Source organism: Oncorhynchus kisutch, linkage group LG14 (assembly GCF_002021735.2).
Source record: "Oncorhynchus kisutch isolate 150728-3 linkage group LG14, Okis_V2, whole genome shotgun sequence".
Classification (NCBI taxonomy): Eukaryota; Metazoa; Chordata; class Actinopteri; order Salmoniformes; family Salmonidae; genus Oncorhynchus; species Oncorhynchus kisutch.
The window spans coordinates 64,506,407-64,526,617 of NC_034187.2; the positions used below are offsets into that span (position 1 = coordinate 64,506,407).

General features: G+C 45.7%; 1 protein-coding gene across 2 annotated transcripts in view; it reads left to right on the plus strand.

Moving 5' to 3' along the window:
* Positions 1 to 20,211, plus strand: part of LOC109903493 (ubiquitin-conjugating enzyme E2 E2-like) — a 42,930-nt gene that overhangs the window by 16,227 nt on the left and 6,492 nt on the right. For both annotated transcript variants that reach the window (XM_031788746.1, XM_031788745.1), the window contains exon 4: positions 14,604 to 14,736. In XM_031788746.1, coding sequence (XP_031644606.1) covers positions 14,604 to 14,736 — 133 coding nt within the window. The remainder of the gene's footprint in view (positions 1 to 14,603; positions 14,737 to 20,211) is intronic.

Below are 20,211 nucleotides of genomic sequence, written 5' to 3' on the forward strand. Positions count from 1 at the left end.
TAGAAATAGACTTCACAGCGTTACTCAATCATACTGTAGAAATAGACTTCACAGTGTTACTCAGTCGTACTGTAGAAATAGACTTCACAGTGTTACTCACTCATACTGTAGAAATAGACTTCACAGTGTTACTCACTCATACTGTAGAAATAGACTTCACAGAGTTACTCAGTCATAATGTAGAAATAGACTTCACAGAATTACTCAGTCATACTGTAGAAATAGACTTCACAGCATTACTCAGTTATACTGTAGAAATAGACTTCACAGCATTACTCAGTCATACTGTAGACATAGACTTCACAGCATTACTCAGTCATACTGTAGACATAGACTTCACAGCATTACTCAGTCATACTGTAGATGTAAGGATTGTGGCTGGTAGAGATGAGAAGCAGGTACAGGGAGTGAACATTTAATAGCGTCGGACATGGAAAAGGACAGGACAGCGTCTGGACAAGAACACATAACGACATTAATGCTGACACAGGGAGCAAATGGGGGAGCAGACAGTTATAGACGGGGCAATCAACAAAGGGAAGGAGTCCAGGTGAGTCCAATAAGCGCTGCTGCACATAATGATGGTGACAGGTGTGCATAATGAAGGTCTGCTTGGCACCCTTGAGCACCAGAGAGGGAGAGCGGGAGCAGGCGTGGGAGTAGAAATAGACTTCACAGTGTTACTCAGTCGTACTGTAGAAATAGACTTCACAGTGTTACTCAGTCGTACTGTAGAAATAGACTTCACAATGTTACTCAGTCATACTGTAGAAATAGACTTCACAGTGTTACTCAGTCGTGCTGTAGAAATAGACTTCACAGTGTTACTCAGTCATACTGTAGAAATAGACTAAATAGCATTCTCCAGATCACCCTGTAATGTGCTCCAGTCAGCAGACATAATGCCAGAGAATCAGTGGAAATGATGATGATGTTCTTATTGCACTACAGTATCTGACCTCTTCCTCCGAGATACTACTGGCTGCTCCAGCCTCTCGTGCTGCTTTGCCCTCTAACATGAAGAAAGACACTCATTTGAATGGAGAGCAATGTTTCAAGGCACTGTAGTTCTGCATTGCTGAGTGTCCGGACTCCAGACAGAGGTCACTTTCCCACCAGCTGCAGCTGTATTCAACCTATGGGAGACATTCCTACCAGGACACACACACACCAGGGTGGAAAATGCTAGGATCCTCTCTTGTCTCAGGTCTCATTCTCATGAGACCGCCCTCCTCCACACTGTAAATGGCTGTTTCATTGTATCCATGCCTGCCTAGGTTTAGCTTTCCAGCTGACGTGGCTGTGACAGGATTCAATACCCGGGCTGTTGAATTCTTAATGTGCCCTTTATGTTGCTACACTTCCCCTTTAAACCCCAGTAACCCTTAGTGGGCCTATCTCTCCTTTTATCTCTGGGCTGTTTCAGGAGGAGGAGGGGAGGGGGGGACAGGTGTAATACTGTTTTAATAGCAGTGTAAATCAGTGGTGGGTTACTCTTTCTCAAAGTGCTCCTCTCCTTCCTTCCTCCTCTCCTTCTTTCAACCTCTGATTCTTTCTTCCTCCTCTCCTTCCTCATCTCCTTTCTTCCTCCTGTCCTTCTTCCTTCCTCATCTCCTTCCATCCCCCTCTCCTTCTTTCCACCTCTCCTTCTTTCCTCCTTTCCTTCTTTCTACCTCTCCTTCTTTCCTCCTTTCCTTCTTTCCTCCTCTCCTTCTTTCCTCCTTTCCTTCTTTCCACCTCTCCTTCTTTCCTCCTTTCCTTCTTTCCTCCTCTCCTTCTTTCTACCTCTCCTTCTTTCCTCCTTTCCTTCTTTCCTCCTCTCCTTCTTTCCACCTCTCCTTCTTTCCTCCTTTCCTCCTTTCCTTCTTTCCTCCTCTCCTTCTTTCCTCCTTTCCTTCTTTCTACCTCTCCTTCTTTCCTCCTCTCCTTCTTTCCTCCTCTCCTTCTTTCTACCTCTCCTTCTTTCCTCCTCTCCTTCTTTCCTCCTCTCCTTCTTTCCTCCTTTCCTTCTTTCTACCTCTCCTTCTTTCCTCCTTTCCTCCTTTCCTTCTTTCCTCCTCTCCTTCTTTCCTCCTTTCCTTCTTTCCACCTCTCCTTCTTTCCTCCTCTCCTTCTTTCCTCCTCTCCTTCTTTACACCTCTCCTTCTTTCCTCCTTTCCTTCTTTCTACCTCTCCTTCTTTCCTTCTTTCCTCCTCTCCTTCTTTCCTCCTTTCCTTCTTTCCACCTCTCCTTCTTTCCTCCTCTCCTTCTTTCCTCCTCTCCTTCTTTCCTCCTTTCCTTCTTTCCTCCTTTCCTTCTTTCCTCCTCTCCTTCTTTCCTCCTCTCCTTCTTTCCTCCTCTCCTTCTTTCCTCCTTTCCTTCTTTCTACCTCTCCTTCTTTCCTCCTTTCCTTCTTTCCTCCTCTCCTTCTTTCCACCTCTCCGTCTCCTCCGCTCCGAGGCTTTGTTAATAAAAGTGGTAACACTACTTAAAGCTGACAGGTGTAAATTGTTTTGAAGCATTATGCATTATAAGCATGTACAAGCACATATATTGTCAAATGTTTGTGGCCTGGGTCCTCCGGTCACTGAGAGGCTCAGGTTGTATCTGCTGCTCGTGTGTATTAACTGTAAACAGTGAAATGTTGTCACCCGGACAAATGGCTTCCAATGCAAACACTGGCAAGGGTGGAATTCTATTACAATTCTGGCACGGAGTCCAGCATAGACACACACATGCCCATGGCCTTGCTCCCCTCACAAAGACAGGATATCAGATTCCTGCCAGGGCTTTGATTTTCATTTCAGGGGGCTCTCCTCCTGCCCTTTCACAGCTGCCACTGAGAGGGAGAACAGGAGAACAGAGGAAACGTGGGGAATCTCTGTGTTCAGGGTCTCCCAACCCCGTCTCCTCAGGGACCAGCAGCCATTTCACATATTTAATCTATTTCAGTGCCAGCATACCTAATTCAACTTGTCAACTAATCATCAAGCCCTGCAATAGCTCAAATAAGTGGAATGGCAAGAGGGTTTGGGAATACAGGACAACTCAATCTAGATGAGAGTGAGAGAAGGTCTTCAAACTCAATCTGGTACAGTTTTGAGAAAGAAAGGGTGTCGAAGAGCGGATGGTCAGGCGTCACAGGACAGAGACTGTGTGTCATTTGCAGGCAGGTATCTCAATAGCACTGTTGTGAAATCAATGCTCTCAGTGCAGTGTAATCAATACAGCCATGATCACTATAGGCAAGAGAGAGATGGTTTATTTATACCATAACAAGTGTGTAACTGGTGGGATTCTTGCCACAGACTTCTCGTAAGCCAAGCCATTAGACCAAGAGGATATCCTCAAGCCCAAAGGTCCTTTAAAAACATTTATTTTTTACAGTTGCACAGTTTTGCCTGTGGAAACTGATTCATGCACACACAGAAGGCGGCTTTGTCCAAAACATCTATGTGAAAATGATATATCCTGCTGCAGCAACAAAAAATACATGAACTGTCTTTGTTAAAGGAAGATATTGGAGTCTACTTTTTGTGTGCGCATCTCAAAACCTACCCTATTTTTCAGTCACTAGGGAAACCTAATCAAAAGCTAAGCCACCTTTTTTTTACGTGTTTATTATGTATTTGTTTATTTATTTGGCTAGAAAGGGACAGTAATCAGAAGCTAAGTCCTTGTTGACTAATTAGTGAGAGGTAACAAGCTCCTCTGGAAATTCTCACAACCACTGAGTCGGCAGGTCTTATGCTGCCATCTCTCGCCCCTCACACACACACACACACACACATACACACACACACACACACACACACACACACACACACACACACACACACACACACACACACACACACACACACACACACACACACACACACACACACACACACACACACACACACACACACACACACACACACACATTGCTGTGTGTGCAGTGTGGAGATAAGAGATAAAAAACCACCCTTTCTCCCAGTCCTTCTCCTTGGGATCTGTGAACAACCAGAGGGGCCAGTTCTTGCACATTATTGCTTTGTTTCATGCACTCCTATTTATTTTGTCTTGCCTGGCTGTATCACTCCTTGAGTGTTGCAGTTAAAGCCATTCATTGCTTGTAGCATAAAATTTAAGACAGAGATTTCACTGCTTCCCTTAATTTAATGTTACCTCCCTCGCCCCAAAGTGCTTTGCCTGCTGACTGGACTGCAAGGGATAGCAGTTTTTAGAGGTGAGGAAAGGTTTCTTCTAAGTACACAGAAGGTGTAAACCAGTGGAGGATGGTGGGAGGAGCTATAGGAGGACGGGCTCATTGTAATTGCTGAAATGGAATAAATGGAACCGAGTCAAACCTGGTTAACATATGTTGGATGTGTTTGATACCGTCCTCCTAAAGCTCCTCCCACCAGCCCCCACTGGTGTAAACTGCAGAGTTACTTGATGTATTGTTGCTGACTGACTGCTACCCTCCTCTTTATCTCTCTGTGAGATAAGGATCTAGTCTCTCCCTCAAAGAAGATTCAATCTTTCGCTCTCAGTTTTTGAAGAAGATGAAAAGACGTTAAGATAAAAGCCATGACAGATACCACCAGGACTGGTCTGATTTGGGACAAAAACAGGAGCAGAAGTTAGCAGGAATCATGACTCTGGCCATGGGCTCACAAGGCTGGCTTTGCTCTCACTGATGTGATGCTGCCAAGGAACACTTCTATGTAGTTTTTACAATGGCTGTTTTTGGAAGTGTGTGTGGGAAATTGGAAAATATATGGATTGCTATTGAGTCTCCTGTCAGTCTCCTCACAAAACAATGGTAGTTGTGGATCCAACAGAAATAGTTTATAATACTGTACTCTACTTTCACAGGCTGTTTGATTTGATGTACTCCTCAGACCAATGTGTCTGTCTCCACGGTCCTCTCAGCTCTAAACCCTAGTGACCCTGGTCCACCCTGTCTGCCCCTCTCAGCCTATAACTGATCCTCACGCTATATAGTTAAATTGGAGGTCAGACACACAGTTCTGCTCCAATTGATCTCTCTTCCTCTCAGACTGCGTGAGTGCGTGTGTGTGCATACTTGCGTGCGCACTTGTGTGTGTTGACATAATCCCCTGCTCGCCTCTTTTTCTTCTCTCTCTCTCTCTCTCCGTCTTCCTCTGACTCCCGCTGTCCTCTCCTCTCTCTGCACTCTGTTTTATGGCTCACTGTTAGTGTTTCAACACCTACACAAGTCATGTTAATGAATGACCTGTAAGGTGCAGTAATGGCAACATGAGAGGTTATCATCACTCAAGTGATCACTGGGGAAGCTTGGAAAGCAGGGTATTAACCTGGACTGGACTGAGACCGTTGTGTCTTGTCCATTTATTTACAGGGCAGTGAAGTATTCGGAGAGTGGTAATAGGTTACTGTAGCTAGGGAGTTGTTGCTGCATGTTTGTAAACATAACACAGACGACAGAGACAGAAGTGGAGAGAAATAGACTGACTTTCTTTCCATGTCATTCAGGGAAGAAGCAGGGGGAGAATAGGAAGGTTGATGGTTATGAAGCTTGTGACTGCACTGTGAGCTGAAAGCTGAAATCCTGATTAGGGGCTAGATTCAACCCGATTGTCTTTAAAACGTACATAGCGGGCAAAATGCAATGTTCCCATGTTCGCAAAGACCACATTCATTGTAAACCCTGTATATGTCGGCTCAATGGGAAATTACCTTTAAATGTCTAGATCTTGTCATACCAAATAATTCACAAACCAAAATAGTTGATTTCATCCCCTTCTGGTGATTGAAGTTGCTAATATTCTCTTTATATGGGGGTAAGTTGAGTAAGAGTGAGTGGCATGTAGGCCTAATGCATCACTTGCTGTCTGGCTGATATTGTAATATTCTCTTTATATGGGGGTAAGTTGAGTAAGAGTGAGTGGCATGTAGGCCTAATGCATTGCTTGCTGTCTGGCTGATACTGTAGGCAATATGTACCTAATAAAGTTGTCACTTGATTTCCACATGATCTGTTCATAATAATTCAATTGATGGATGTCATGTAAGTGGAAGTTATGAACCAAGTTACAAACCATTGATGCGTGACTATTAGCAATTCAGTATTTATTCCAGTCATGGAACACACACAGTCACACACATACTCCAGGGATGGGTTGCTAGGCGATGGGGCTGAAGACAATGGGAACACAATTGGTTTACCGCTCATTGAAAGGTCAGAGGGCATCAGATCTTTCTTTCTCCCTCCTCCCAGCCTGTATGTTGCTCCTGATGAAAGTGTGCATTGTGAGCATTTAGCTGGCCAAACGAGGACACACAAAGACCAGTACCAACCAGACACAGGCCTTTTAGCTGGAAGGAACAAAACACTGAAAAGAGCTTTTCTGTCTGAGGGATTTGGGTATTTTCCCCTCTTTCTGAGCCTTTAACAGTGGAGTATTCCACAAGACCTCAATGAGACTCAATGACTGTGTTGCTGATTGTTCACTATAACGATCCTGTGTGTGTGTGTGTGTTCGTGTGTGCGCTGGTGACTGGTTACTTATAGTCTTCAGGAGCCCCCTAGACCTGCTGTAACTGAAGCATTGTCAAGGCATTTATTAGCACAATAAAAGACGATGTAATCAATTCACGTTGACCAGTCAATAATAATCACATTGGTGGTTCTCTCTTTGATGATGATTGACATCACAGAGATCAGTGTAGAAACATGGAATCTGAGTAATGGAATTCCAATCTGAATTGACATTTAATAGGATAAACCAGGTCAAAGGTCATATGGCGACCACAGGGATGATTGTGGTTGAATCACAACTGATCAGGTCACGGTTAACATTAAGGTTAATATCCATGAATCAATGTGTTAGTGAAACAAGGTGAGAGAAGAGGAGATGAGAGTGTGTGTGGAGGGGCAGAGGAGAGGAGAGTGGTCACTGACGTGTATGGATGGATTTGGCAATGTGTCTCTGTGCCGCAGTAGCTAGCTGGTGCAGTATCATCTATCCACAGGCAGGTATAATCCAGTTAGCCCATAATCTGGAATGGGAGGGATTAGCTTTACATGGTGGAGTATAAGTACATGGTAATACTACTGTACTCCCATTGTCTGTCTGCCTGCCTGCCTGCCTGTCTGCCTGCCTGTCTGTCTGTCTGCCTGTCCGTCCGTCCGTCCGTCCGTCCATCATCTTTTCTCTCTCTCTCCCTCGATCTCTAGTAATGGAGTTATGCAGGGTAAGCACTCAGGATATGCTCCTTAGAGAGTTGTTATTCCCTAGTGATTTGTTGACATCCATGCAGTACCCTTGGGCCTGAAAACATACAACACTTCACTTATATAATGAGTCACTCCATGAAAGGGGAAATTACCAAGTTCATATTATGGCAAGAACAGCTCAAACAAGCGAAGAGAAACGACAGTCCATCATTACTTTAAGACATGAAGGTCAGACAATGCGGAAAATTTCAAGAACTTTTAACGTTTCTTCAAGTGCAGTCGCAAAACCAATCAAGCACTATGATGAAACTGGCTCTCATGAGGACCGCCACAGGAAAGAAAGACCCAAAGTTACCTTTGCTGCAGAGGATAAGTTCATTAGAGTTGACTGCACCTCAGACTGGAGCCCATATAAATGCTTCACAGAGTTCCAGTAACAGACACATCTCAACATCAACTGTTCAGAAGAGACTGAGTGAATCAGGCCTTCGTGGTCGAATGGCTGCAAAGAAACCACTACTAAAGGATACCAATAAGAAGAAAATACTTGTTTGGGCATTGGACCGGTGAGCATGAGCAATGGACATTGGACCGGTGATGTTGTGGGGGTGCTTTGCTGGTGACACTGTCAGTGATTTATTTAGAATTCAAGGCACACTTAACCAGCATGGCTACCACAGCATTCTGCAGCGATACGCCATCCCATCTGGTTTGCGCATAGTGGGACTATCATTTGTTTTTCAACAGGATAATGACCCAACACACCTCCAAGCTGTGTAAGGGCTATTTGACCAAGAAGGAGAGTGATGGAGTGCTGCATCAGATGACCTGGCCTCCACAATCACCCGACCTCAACCCAATTGAGATGGTTTGGGATGAGTTGGACTGCAGAGTGAAGGAAAAGCACCCAACAAGTGCTCAGCATATGTGGGAACTCCTTCACAACTGTTGGAAAAACATTCCAGGTAAAGCTGGTTGAGAGAATGCCAAGAGTGTTCAAAGCTGTCATCAAGGCAAAGGGAGCCTACATTAAAGAATCTAAAATCTAAAATATCTTTTGATTTGTTTAACACTTTTTTGGTTACTACATGATTCCATATGTGCTATTTCATAGTTTTGATGTCTTTAATATTATTCTACAATGTAGAAAATAGTAAAAAATAAAGAAAAATCCTGGAATAAGTAGGTGTGTCTAAACCTTTGACTAGTACTGTACATCGGATGGTGCCCTCATTGATCGTATCCCAGCTGTCACGTGTGCCCCCTCTCCAGCCTCTAGGTCACCAGGCTGCTGATTATTGCGCACACTTATCACCATTGTCACGCACATCAGCGCCTCATGACACTCACCTGGACTCCGTTGGTCAATTTCTCCAACAAATGATCAGGTCTATATAATTATCAAACATACATTAGTAATGGAAAGGAAACACAGACTCTTTGTTTAAGTATTAAAATGATCCTTTTGTAATACAATTGTAGGCAGAAGTTGGTACAGAGTACAGTATATGATAGCTCTCCCCAGGTTCTGCAAAATGTCTAAGACATCCTGTAACTCATATAGCCTCTCCCAGTCCTCCTTGCGTGAGTTTCCCTGGCAACAGCATTTTAATAAATCTAACCTCTCCCTGACATCAGCAACCATCTTGTCAGCAATTAAAAGCTCAGAAGTGGGTTTGACCGAAACTTGACCTTTCATCACAAGTATAGGGTCATAACAAGGTGAACGAGTCTAAGCATCTTCTGACAGGTGGCTGTTTTCATCAGGCCTGCAGCAGCCTTGTGTTCTCAGAAAACCAGTCGTATTAACAGAACCTCAGATAGCCAGGTGGGGCCCAGACAGGATGAGTATGTATGAATCTGATAATGTCTGAAGGGCACAACACTCAAAACAGATGTTAATACACACACAGAGGTCTCTTAGGAGAGGAGACCTTACAGTTTATCATAACATAATTTATTAACCTGTTAAAAGGTATGCGGCCTTGGTTTAACCCTCTTCAACTCCATCACCTCCTTGACTACCTGCCCTATTTATGTCATTCCCGTTGGTTCCTTCCCCAGGTGTTGTTTGTGTTTCAGTTTGTCTGTGCTTTGATCGTGTTTCTTTTTTTGTATCATGTTTCGTTCATTCATTAAATGTATTCAATCCCTGAACTTGCTTCCCAACTCCCAGCGCACACGTTACACCCGCTTATAAATATCTGGGCATCTGGATTGACGAAAAGCAGAGGATAAATTCAAATCAAATCAAATCAAATTTATTTATATAGCCCTTCGTACATCAGCTGATATCTCAAAGTGCTGTACTGAAACCTACCCTAAAAGCCCAAACAGCAAGCAATGCAGGTGTAGAAGCACGGTGGCTAGGAAAAACTCCCTAGAAAGGCCAAAACCTAGGAAGAAACCTAGAGAGGAACCAGGCTATGTGGGGTGGCCAGTCCTCTTCTGGCTGTGCCGGGTGGAGATTATAACAGAACATGGCCAAGATGTTCAAATGTTCATAAATGACCAGCATGGTCGTATAATAATAAGGCAGAACAGTTGAAACTGGAGCAGCAGCACGGTCAGATGGAAGTTGAAACTGGAGCAGCAGCACGGCCAGGTGGACTGGGGACAGCAAGGAGTCATCATGTCAGGTAGTCCTGGGGCATGGTCCTAGGGCTCAGGTCCTCCGAGAGAGAGAAAGAAAGAGAGAAGGAGAGAATTAGAGAACGCACACTTAGATTTACACAGGACACCGAATAAGACAGGAGAAGTACTCCAGATATAACAAACTGACCCTAGCCCCCCGACACATAAACTACTGCAGCATAAATACTGGAGGCTGAGACAGGAGGGGTCAGGAGACACTGTGGCCCCATCCGAGGACACCCCCGGACAGGGCCAAACAGGAAGAGGACAATTCATTAGCGTTACCAGCCTCAGAAATTGCAGCCCAATTAAATGCTTCTCTGTGTGTGTGTGTGTGTGTTTCGTGTGTGTGTGTATTTCGTGTATAAGGGTGTTTGTGCGTGCGTGTGTATCTGTTCAACAGGAGAGGTAGTGGTGTCAGGGATATCCTCTGTCATATAATACCTCCCCCTGACTGACTGGGAAATTTCCTCTATCCACACTCCTACCAGTGTGAGACTGGGACATCTCCTCTATCCACACTGCTACTAGTGTCAGACTGGGACATCTCCTCTATCCACACTGCTACCAGTGTGAGACTGGGACATCTCCTCTATCCACACTGCTACCAGTGTCAGACTGGGACATCTCCTCTATCCACACTGCTACCAGTGTGAGACTGGGACATCTCCTCTATCCACACTGCTACCAGTGTCAGACTGGGACATCTCCTCTATCCACACTACTACCAGTGTCAGACTGGGACATCTCTTCTATCCACACTGCTACCAGTGTCAGACTGGGACATCTCCTCTATCCACACTGCTACCAGTGTCAGACTGGGACATCTGTTCTATCCACACTGCTACCAGTGTCAGACTGGGACATCTCTTCTATCCACACTGCTACCAGTGTGAGACTGGGACATCTCCTCTATCCACACTGCTACCAGTGTCAGACTGGGGCATCTCCTCTATCCACACTGCTACCAGTGTCAGACTGGGACATCTCCTCTATCCACATTACTACCAGTGTCAGTCTGGGACATCTCCTCTATCTACACTGCTATCATTGTCAGCCTGGGACATCTCCTCTATCCACACTGCTATCATTGTCAGTCTGGGACATCTCCTCTAGCCACACTGCTACTAGTGTCAGTCTGGGACATCTCCTCTATCCACACTGCTACCAGTGTCAGTCTGGGACATCTCCTCTAGCCACACTGCTACTAGTGTCAGTCTGGGACATCTCCTCTAGCCACACTGCTACTAGTGTCAGTCTGGGACATCTCCTCTAGCCACACTGCTACTAGTGTCAGTCTGGGACATCTCTTCTATCCACACTGCTACCAGTGTAAGTTTCCAAACTCTTGAGACGTCTGTGATAGTTCCTGTTTCTTTGCATGTGATGCCCAGCTGCCGCCTGAGTAAAAATAGTTTTCAGGAAAAGCCGTGGGAGATGAGGGAGGATGGGTGAGGGAGGAAGAATCTTGGGGGGGGGGGGGGGGGGGGCGGTTATGGTTAGGGGGAGACTGTGTGATGGTGTGGGTGTGGGGGAGAGAGGGGCAGGGGGAGAAGGTAGGGAGGAGTGAGGGATGAGGAAGCCTTGGTAGAGGGAGTTGATGAACAGAGAGGGAAAAGACTGTGTCTTTATGACACTAATATTACATCATCAACCGTCTCTGATGTCACTGAGGCCTGTTTCTCCACAATTATGCTTTTATGCTTTTATGTGTGGTTAGGCTTTTACTACCTACCACAGTGGCAGAGTGAGGACCGGTGATTAAACACATTGATGCAGTACAGTAGTTTGTTATGCTACTGGATAGGGAAACCAGTAGTTCCACAAGCCGGGTTAGAAATGTGTGTCGCTGGTGGTGCTCTAAACATATCCAGATGCGGTCTGTAGCCTATATATAGACTTACTGTGGGAAGAGAGGGGAGAAAATAACTATTTTGGCCAACCATAAGAGGACTAGTAGAGAGTGCCATGTAAAACATCACCGACAGTGATGGGTTGATTTGACCCACAAACATAGATCTCTCCTTAATCATTCAGTCATGTTGGGCAACAACAGGCTAGAGCGTGACGAGGTCCAGAACTATTTACTACAGACAAACTGTCTGTCTCCTGGAGGCACACCTCTCTCATTCTCCTCCCCCTATCTCTCCCTGTCATTCTCCCCTCCGCCTCTCTCGCTCACTCTCATTCTCCCCTCCGCCTCTCTCTCTCGCTCACACTCATTCTCCCCTCTCTCTCCCTGTCATTCTCCCCTCCGCCACTCTCGCTCACTCTCATTCTCCCCTCTGCCTCTCTCTCTCTCGCTCACACTCATTCTCCCCTCTCTCTCCCTCTCATTCTCCCCTCCGCCTCTCTCTCTTCCTCACACTCATTCTCCCCTCTCTCTCCCGTTCATTCTCTCCTCTGCCTCTTTCTCCCTCATTCTTCCCCTCTCCCTCTCATTCTCTACTCTGCCTCTTTCTCTCTCATTCTCCCCTCCCCCTCTCCCCCCCCCCTGCCCTCTCTCTCATTCCCTCCTCCCCGCCTCAGACTATTTACAGTACATGGACCACAATGTGTCATCTCTGGCAAAAGAGAGAATTCTCCTTTCTAAGCTTGTTTCCCACAATTCCTCACTGTCCAAACTGAGCTAGACAGAAAATACAGAGGCCTACCTCTTTACTGCAGGCTACCATTTCACATGAATGGCTTTAGTGATACTCTCACTGGTGTTGCATTAATGTCTCCCCTCCCCTCTCGATCTCTTTCTCGCTTTCTACTGCTTTGCCCCCCTCTCTCTCTCCCCGTCTCTCTCTTTCTCTCTGTCTCTCTTCCAGCCGCTCTCTCTCCTTTAACCCTTCTCTCTCTACTTGTCTCTGCCTCGCTCGCTCCCATTCCCCCTCTTCTCTAAGTGATGAAAGTAAGAGTGGTATAAGACAGAGGTGTGTCTGGCCTGATTCCATTGGGAAAATAGGATTAGATGATCTGTTTTCTCCACTGTGTGTAGTAGGAGGCAATGGAACAATTAAGCTCAGCAGCAGCCAGCTGCTCTCGTCTACAGTGTAGTTGTCATGTACTACAGGGAGGGCAATCTGCCACTGTGTGCGGCAAGAGAGAGAGACTGTATATAGACATGGCATAAAAGTCTTTATTCTTTTGGAACTTCTGTGAGTGTAATGTTTACTGTTCATTTCTATTGTTTATTATCTACTTCAATTCAGTTATCTGTGAATTGAAATTGATCTTGTAGATAACTGCTTCCAGATGCAATCTCTTATTTACCTTGGCAAATATCTGGTAATGAATATGGAGGTATACAGAATAGATTTAATAGCAGATTGGATGGTTGATAAGAGAGACCCCCTTCTGGCTTCTACCTACCTCTATCCTTCACAACACATAAACGGTGTAACGGCTGTTGGTGGAAGAAGGTGAGGACCAAGGTGCAGCGTGGTACGTGTTCATCTTCATTATTGGAACTGAACACTGATTAACCAAAATTACAAAGAGGATGAACGAAAATAAACAGTTCTGTCTGGTGCAGAAAGACACAAAACAACTACCCACAAAACCATGTGGGAAAAAGCTATCTAAGTATGGTTCTCAATCAGAGACAACAATAGACAGCTGCCTCTGAGAACCACACCCGGCCAAACACACAGAAATAGAAAACATAGAATGCCCACCCCAACGCACGCCCTGACCAAACCAAAATAGAGACATAAAAAGGATCTAAGGTCAGGGCGTGACAGCCACAAAACCTAACCCTGTAGGGGAGGGTCTGGGTGGGCATCTATCTGCGGTGGCGGCTCTGGTGTGGGACGTGGACCCCGCTCCACCTTAGGCTTGGCCCACTTAGGTGGTGCCTCTGGAGCCGGGGACCCTCGCCGCCGACCCCGGACTGGGGACCCTCGCCGCGGGCCCCGGACAGGAAGGAGACTCTGGCAGCTCCGGGCTGGAGGGAGACTCTGGCAGCTCTGGGCTGGAGGGAGGCACAGGACTCACCGGGCTGGAGGGAGGCACAGGACCCACCGGGCTGTGGAGACACCCGAGACCTGGCTCTGGGAGCAGGCACAGGACTCCCCAGGCTGGTGAGACATCCAGGAGGCCTCTTCCTTGGCCGAGGCACTGGATACACTGGGCCTTGGAGGCGCACTGGCGGTCTCGAGCGCAGAGCTGGCCCCACCCATTCTGGCTGGATGCCAGCTTCCACCCAGCAAATGCTCATGTGGGTGATCCCATGTGTAGGATCCCTTGCCGTCCAGGATGTCCTCCCATGTCCATTCCTCCTTTTTACCACTCTTTTACCACTCTGCTTGGTCCGTTGGTGGTGGGTAGTTCTGTAACAGCTGTTGGTGGAAGAATGTGAGGACCAAGGTGCAGCGTGGTACGTGTTCATCTTTATTATTGGAACTGAACACTGATTAACCAAAATTACAAAGAGAATGAACAAAAAACCAAAAGAGTTCTGTCTGGTGCAGAAAGACACAAAACAGAAAACAACTACCTGCAAAACCATGTGGGAAAAAGCTACCTAAGTATGGTTCTCAATCAGACACAACGATAGACAGCTGCCTCTGATTGAGAACCACACACAGCCAAACACACAGAAATAGAAAACATAGAACACAAAAACATAGAATGCCCACTCCAACTCCAAACAAAAATAGAGACATAAAAAGGATCTCTAAGGTCAGGGCGTGACACACGGCTGAGTAACACGATTAAAATGTAATTTCCTGCTTTCTAAATACATTCTGTACACTGAATTTCTTTATTTTTTCTACTGTGCTATTGCAGTGCGGGTCCAAAAGGAGACAACATCTACGAGTGGAGATCCACCATCCTGGGACCACCAGGCTCTGTATACGAGGGAGGAGTCTTCTTCCTAGATATCGCCTTCACACCAGACTACCCCTTCAAACCACCCAAGGTATACACATATACACACACACACACACACACACACACACACACACAGACACACACACACACACACACACACACACACACACACACACACACACACACTGGTATGTATGCTAGACTGGTGGTTGCTCAGGAGCCCATGTTGACGGATTCTGTTTATTTGTATTTTTGATTTGGGCCTTGGGTTAGGCTTTCAGGGCTTGAAATACCGGCTATTTTAGAGACAAACAGTTACAGGTGCATCAATGGCGCCTCTGAAACACAAATAGACAAGTACATCTTTATTTTTAGCACGTATTTAAGGATGTTTCCCATGTGTTCCGTTCTATTTTTTAAATCATGATAACTGGAATACTCTAAAATAGGGCTGTCCAACCCTCTTCGTGGAGATCTACTGTCCTGTGGGGTTTCAGTCCAACCCTAATTTAGCGTATCTGATTCAGCTAGCTATGGTCTTGTTGAGCAGCTAATTAGTAGAATCAGGTGTGTTAAATTAGGGTTGGACTGACAACCCACAGGACGGTAGATCTCCAGGAAGAGGGTTGGACTGACAACCCACAGGACGGTAGATTTCCAGGAAGAGGGTTGGACTGAAAACCCACAGGACGGTACATCTCCAGGAAGAGGGTTGGACTGAAAACCCACAGGACGGTACATCTCCAGGAAGAGGGTTGGACTGAAAACCTACAAGACGGTACATCCCAGGAAGAGGGTTGGACTGAAAACCCACAGGACGGTAGATCTCCAGGAAGAGGGTTGGGCAGCCCTGCTCTAAAAAGATATATGGTTTGCCTTGGAGAAGATATTTTGAGAGCTAGACGGTTTTGAAATAACTTTGGACTAGGAGCATGTTGAGCAACAAAACAACGATTTGAATAGAAGAAAATAACAACTGACTGAGGGAAAAGCTGGTGCAGCCCCCGTAAAGCTGGGAGGTCCACCAGCTCTGGAAGCCCATACGCCTGTCATTGATGTCTATAAATAATTTTGACAGTAACCCTCCAAAAAGTCCTTCATCAACCTTTTTAATGTCCATATGTGCTAGGATGCTAAGTGTTTGTTTCTTGGGCTTCAGGAATGGGACTGATTTAAAAAAAAATCAATTCAAAGTTTATTTGTCACGTGCGCCGAATACAACAGGTGTACCCCTTACAGTGAAATGCTTACTTACAGGCTCTAACCAAACGTGCAAAAAAGGTATTAGCTGAACAATAGGTAAGTAAAGAAATAAAACAACTGTATAAAGATAGGCTATATACAGTAGCGAGGCTACATACAGACACCGGTTAGTCAGGCTGATTGAGGTAGTATGTACATGTAGATATGGTTAAGGTGACTATGCATATATGATGAACAGAGAGTAGCAGTAGCATAAAAGAGGGGTTGGCGGGTGGTGGGTGGCGGGACACAATGCAGATAGCCCGGTAAGCCAATGTGCGGGATCACTGATTGGTCGGCCCAATTGAGGTAGTATGTACATGAATGTATAGTTAAAGTGACTGCATATATGATAAACAGATAGTAGCAGCGACGTAAAAGAGGGGTTGGGGGGGGGAAATGCAATGCAAATAGTCCGGGTAGCCATTTGATTACCTGTTCAGGAGTCTTATGGCTTGGGGGTAAAAACTGTTGAGAAGCCTTTTTGTCCTAGACTTGGGACTTGGGTACCGCTTGCCGTGCGTTAGTAGAGAGAACAGTCTATGACTAGGGTGGCTGGGGTCTTTGACAATTTTTAGGGCCTTCCTCTGACACCGCCTGGTGTTGAGGTACTGGATGGCAGGCAACTTAGCCCCAGTGATGTACTGGGCCGTACGCACTACCCTCTGTAGTGCCTTGCGGTCAAAGGCCAAGCAATTGCCGTACCAGGCAGTGATGCAACCATGCTCTCGAGTTTGCAGCTGTAGAACCTTTTGAGGATCTCGGGACCCATGCCAAATCTTTTTAGTTTCCTGAGGGGGAATAGGCTTTGTGGTGCCCTCTTCACGACTGTCTTGGTGTGTTTGGACCATTCTAGTTTGTTGTTGATGTGGACACTGTCGTGGAAATTTCCTCTATTTACCAAATCATGAGAGCAAACCACACACACGTCAGAGTTAGTTATAAAAGTCCATCTTTAATTATATGAGCTCTATCACAATCCTGTGACTCTCAGATAAATTCAGTGTCTCTCAGTGAATTCTCTGAGAGCCCCCTTACAATGCAACTGAGTTCCTTTAATAGCAAAGACACACATAGTCAGACAGCATAGACATAATTCATCATTCAGCTTTGTCTCCTTTCCCAAACCCCAGAACCATAAACCAAATCCTCCATATCAACAGGCATGTATCAAATTGTCATTTAGATACAACCAACTCAAAATACAACCTCCTGGACAAACTCGCGGAGAGGAGAATGAGGCTATAGGTTAAGATAGAAACAACATTAGAGGGAGCATAGAATGATTCCAGATACTGCCACCCTCCTTTCTCCACTGGGAAAAAGGTAGGGAGTGAAAGATATGTTTACACATGATGACACTTTGACCTCTCCCCTCTCAGCGGCCCATGCAACTTAGTTTTGACATAGAACAGATAACTGCAACCTCGCCACAGTATTACAGAAAAATACCATTCTGATGAGAAGTAACTTACACACATTTGATGAATATTAAACATCTTACAAATGTTACCAACAAATTCTGATCCTTCCACGACAACACCAAGGAACTTGAAGCTCTCAACCTGCTCCACTACAGCCCCGTCGATGAGAATGGGGACGTGCTCGATCCTCCTTTTCTTGTAGTCCACAATCATCTCCTTAGTCTTGGTTACATTGAGGGATAGGTTGTTATTCTGGTACCACCCGGCCAGGTCTCTGACCTCCTCCCTATAGGCTGTCTCGTCGTTGTCGGTGATCAGGCCTATCACTGTTGTGTCGTCTGCAAACTTAATGATGGTGTTGGAGTCGTGCCTGGCCATGCAGTCGTGGGTGAACAGGAAGTACAGGAGGGGACTGAGCACGCACCCCTGGGGAGCTCCAGTGTTGAGGATCAGCGTGGCAGATGTGTTGCTACCTACCCTCACCACCTGGGGGCGGCCCGTCAGGAAGTCCAGGATCCAGTTGCAGAGGGAGGTGTTTAGTCCAAGGATCCTTAACTTAGTGATGAGCTTTGAGGGCACTATGGTGTTGAACGCTGAGCTGTAGTCAATGAATAGCATTCTCACATAAGTGTTCCTTTTGTCCAGGTGGGAAAGGGCAGTGTGGAGTACAATAGAGATTGCATCATCTGTGGCAGGGCTTGCAAATTATCACAGACTACAAAGGGAAGCACAGCTGATTGAAAGTATGAGGGAATATCAGTGAACAAATTCCGTGGTCAAGGCTATGAATAAATGGAGTTTACTCAGGTGTTCTAAAGCTCATATCAGACTGAGAGTCTAATGCTTCGTAGGTAGTTATTTCAGAGTTATGGTTTAGAAAACAATCTGTCTGCAGAAACAACAGTTACAGGGATGGCGGAAACAGCTTGATGGCACCTTCAGAGCGTTCTTCAGCAGTTCTGTAACGTCCTTGAGCCTCTCATTCTCTTTAATTGCCGGACTCAACACGATATGGAAAGAGGCTAACTGTATAGGAAGCTCTGGGGACAGATCTTCTGGATACTGGACAGTCAATCAATTGGCAGATGCAAACAGATTGTTATCTTTAGCAGACAACAGTTCTTGAGGACATGATTTCTTTCATACTGGTTAACCAGCGTTTTAGTTATGTGGTTGCAATATCAACAGTCCCTTTTCTCTGGTATACTGTATCTTGGCAACCATCATTCAAGACTACATTTAAATTGTGTGCAGCGCAATGGACATATAATGTACAATGTCTCAGGAAAGACTCTGGGTTAGCAGTACTCAGTATAGAAAATAGTCGGGCCCGCAACCTGGACCTACTGGTCGTAGGGGCCTGGACTCCGACCTTATGGGGGGACCAGAGAATATGCGTTACGCGAGTGGCTATGTTCAGGGTTATTATTGAGAAAATACTCTATGCAGGTGCGTTGGTTGGGGGTCGAGCCTGAGAGAGTTTAGCTTAGTGATTGCCTCAGGATGTGGGGCCTCTCACTCTGTCTGTCTCTATCTATCTGCCACCTTTTCTCTTCTTTCTCTCTGTCTTTCTCTCCATCTGTCTCTTCCTTTCCTTGTCTCTCTCTCTCTCTTTCTCACCATCTGTCTCTTCCTTTCCTTGACTCTATCTCTCTCTCTCTCCGTCTCTTCCTTTCCTTGTCTCTATCTCTCTCTCTCCGTCTCTTCCTTTCCTTGTCTCTCTCTCTCTCTCTCTCTCTCCATCTCTCTTCCTTTCCTTCTCTCTCTCTCTCTCTCTCTCTCCATCTGTCTCTTCCTTTCCTTGTCTCTCTCTCTCTCCATCTGTCTCTTCCTTTCCTTCTCTCTCTCTCTCTCTCTCTCTCTCTCTCTCTCTCTCCGTCTCTTCCTTTCCTTCTCTCTCTCCATCTGTCTCTTCCTTTCCTTCCTTCCTTCCTTCTCTCTCTCTCTCTCTCTCTCTCTCTCTCTCTCTCCATCTGTCTCTTCCTTTCCTTGTCTCAAAATTTTCACCCAAAAAATATTGGATTTTTTTCTTCATCTTTTATAGTTTCAAATTCTTTGTATTGAATTATAATTTTGGGAAAGAAATATTCTCTTTGGTCTGAGTATTTGTCACAGTGTAGTAGGAAATGCAGCTCTGTCTCTACCTCTCCCCTGGAGCAGAGTAAGCACAGCCTGTCCTCTCTGGGCAGCCAGGTTTGTCTGTGCAGACCAGTCTCTATAGCCAGACTGTGCTCACTGAGTCTGTACCGAGTCAATGTTTTCCTCAATTTTCTATCAGTCACAGTGGTCAGATAGTCTGCCACCATGTACTGTCTGTTTAGAGCCAAATAGCATGGAAGTTTACTTAGATTTTTTTGTGGTGTCTTTCCAATAGGTGATATATTTTTGTTATTGTTTTGTGATGATTTGGTGGAGCCAGATTTTCTGAGTGCTGTCCTGAGGCTCTATGGGGTTGGTTTGGGTTGGTGAACTCTCTCTCTCCATCTGTCTCTTCCTTTCCTTCTCCCTCTCTTTCCCTCTCACTCTCTCTCTTTCTCTCTCCATCGGTCTCTTCCTTTCCTTGTCTCTCTCTCTCTTTCTCTCTCCATCTGTCTCTTCTTTTCCTTGTCTCTCTCTCTCTCCATCTGTCTCTTCCTATCCTTCTCTCTCTCTCTCTCTCTCTCTCTCTCTCCATCTGTCTCTTCTTTTCCTTGTCTCTCTCTCTCTCTCTCTCTCTCTCTACTGTCTCTTCCTTTCCTTGTCTCTCTCTCTCTCCACCTGCTCTTCCTTTCCTTGTCTCTCTCTCTCTCCATCTGTCTACTTTCCTTCCTTGTCTCTCTCTTTCTCTCTCCATCGTCTCTTCTTTCCCTTGGTCTCTCTCTCCACCTGTCTCTTCCTTTCCTTCCTTCTCTCTCTCT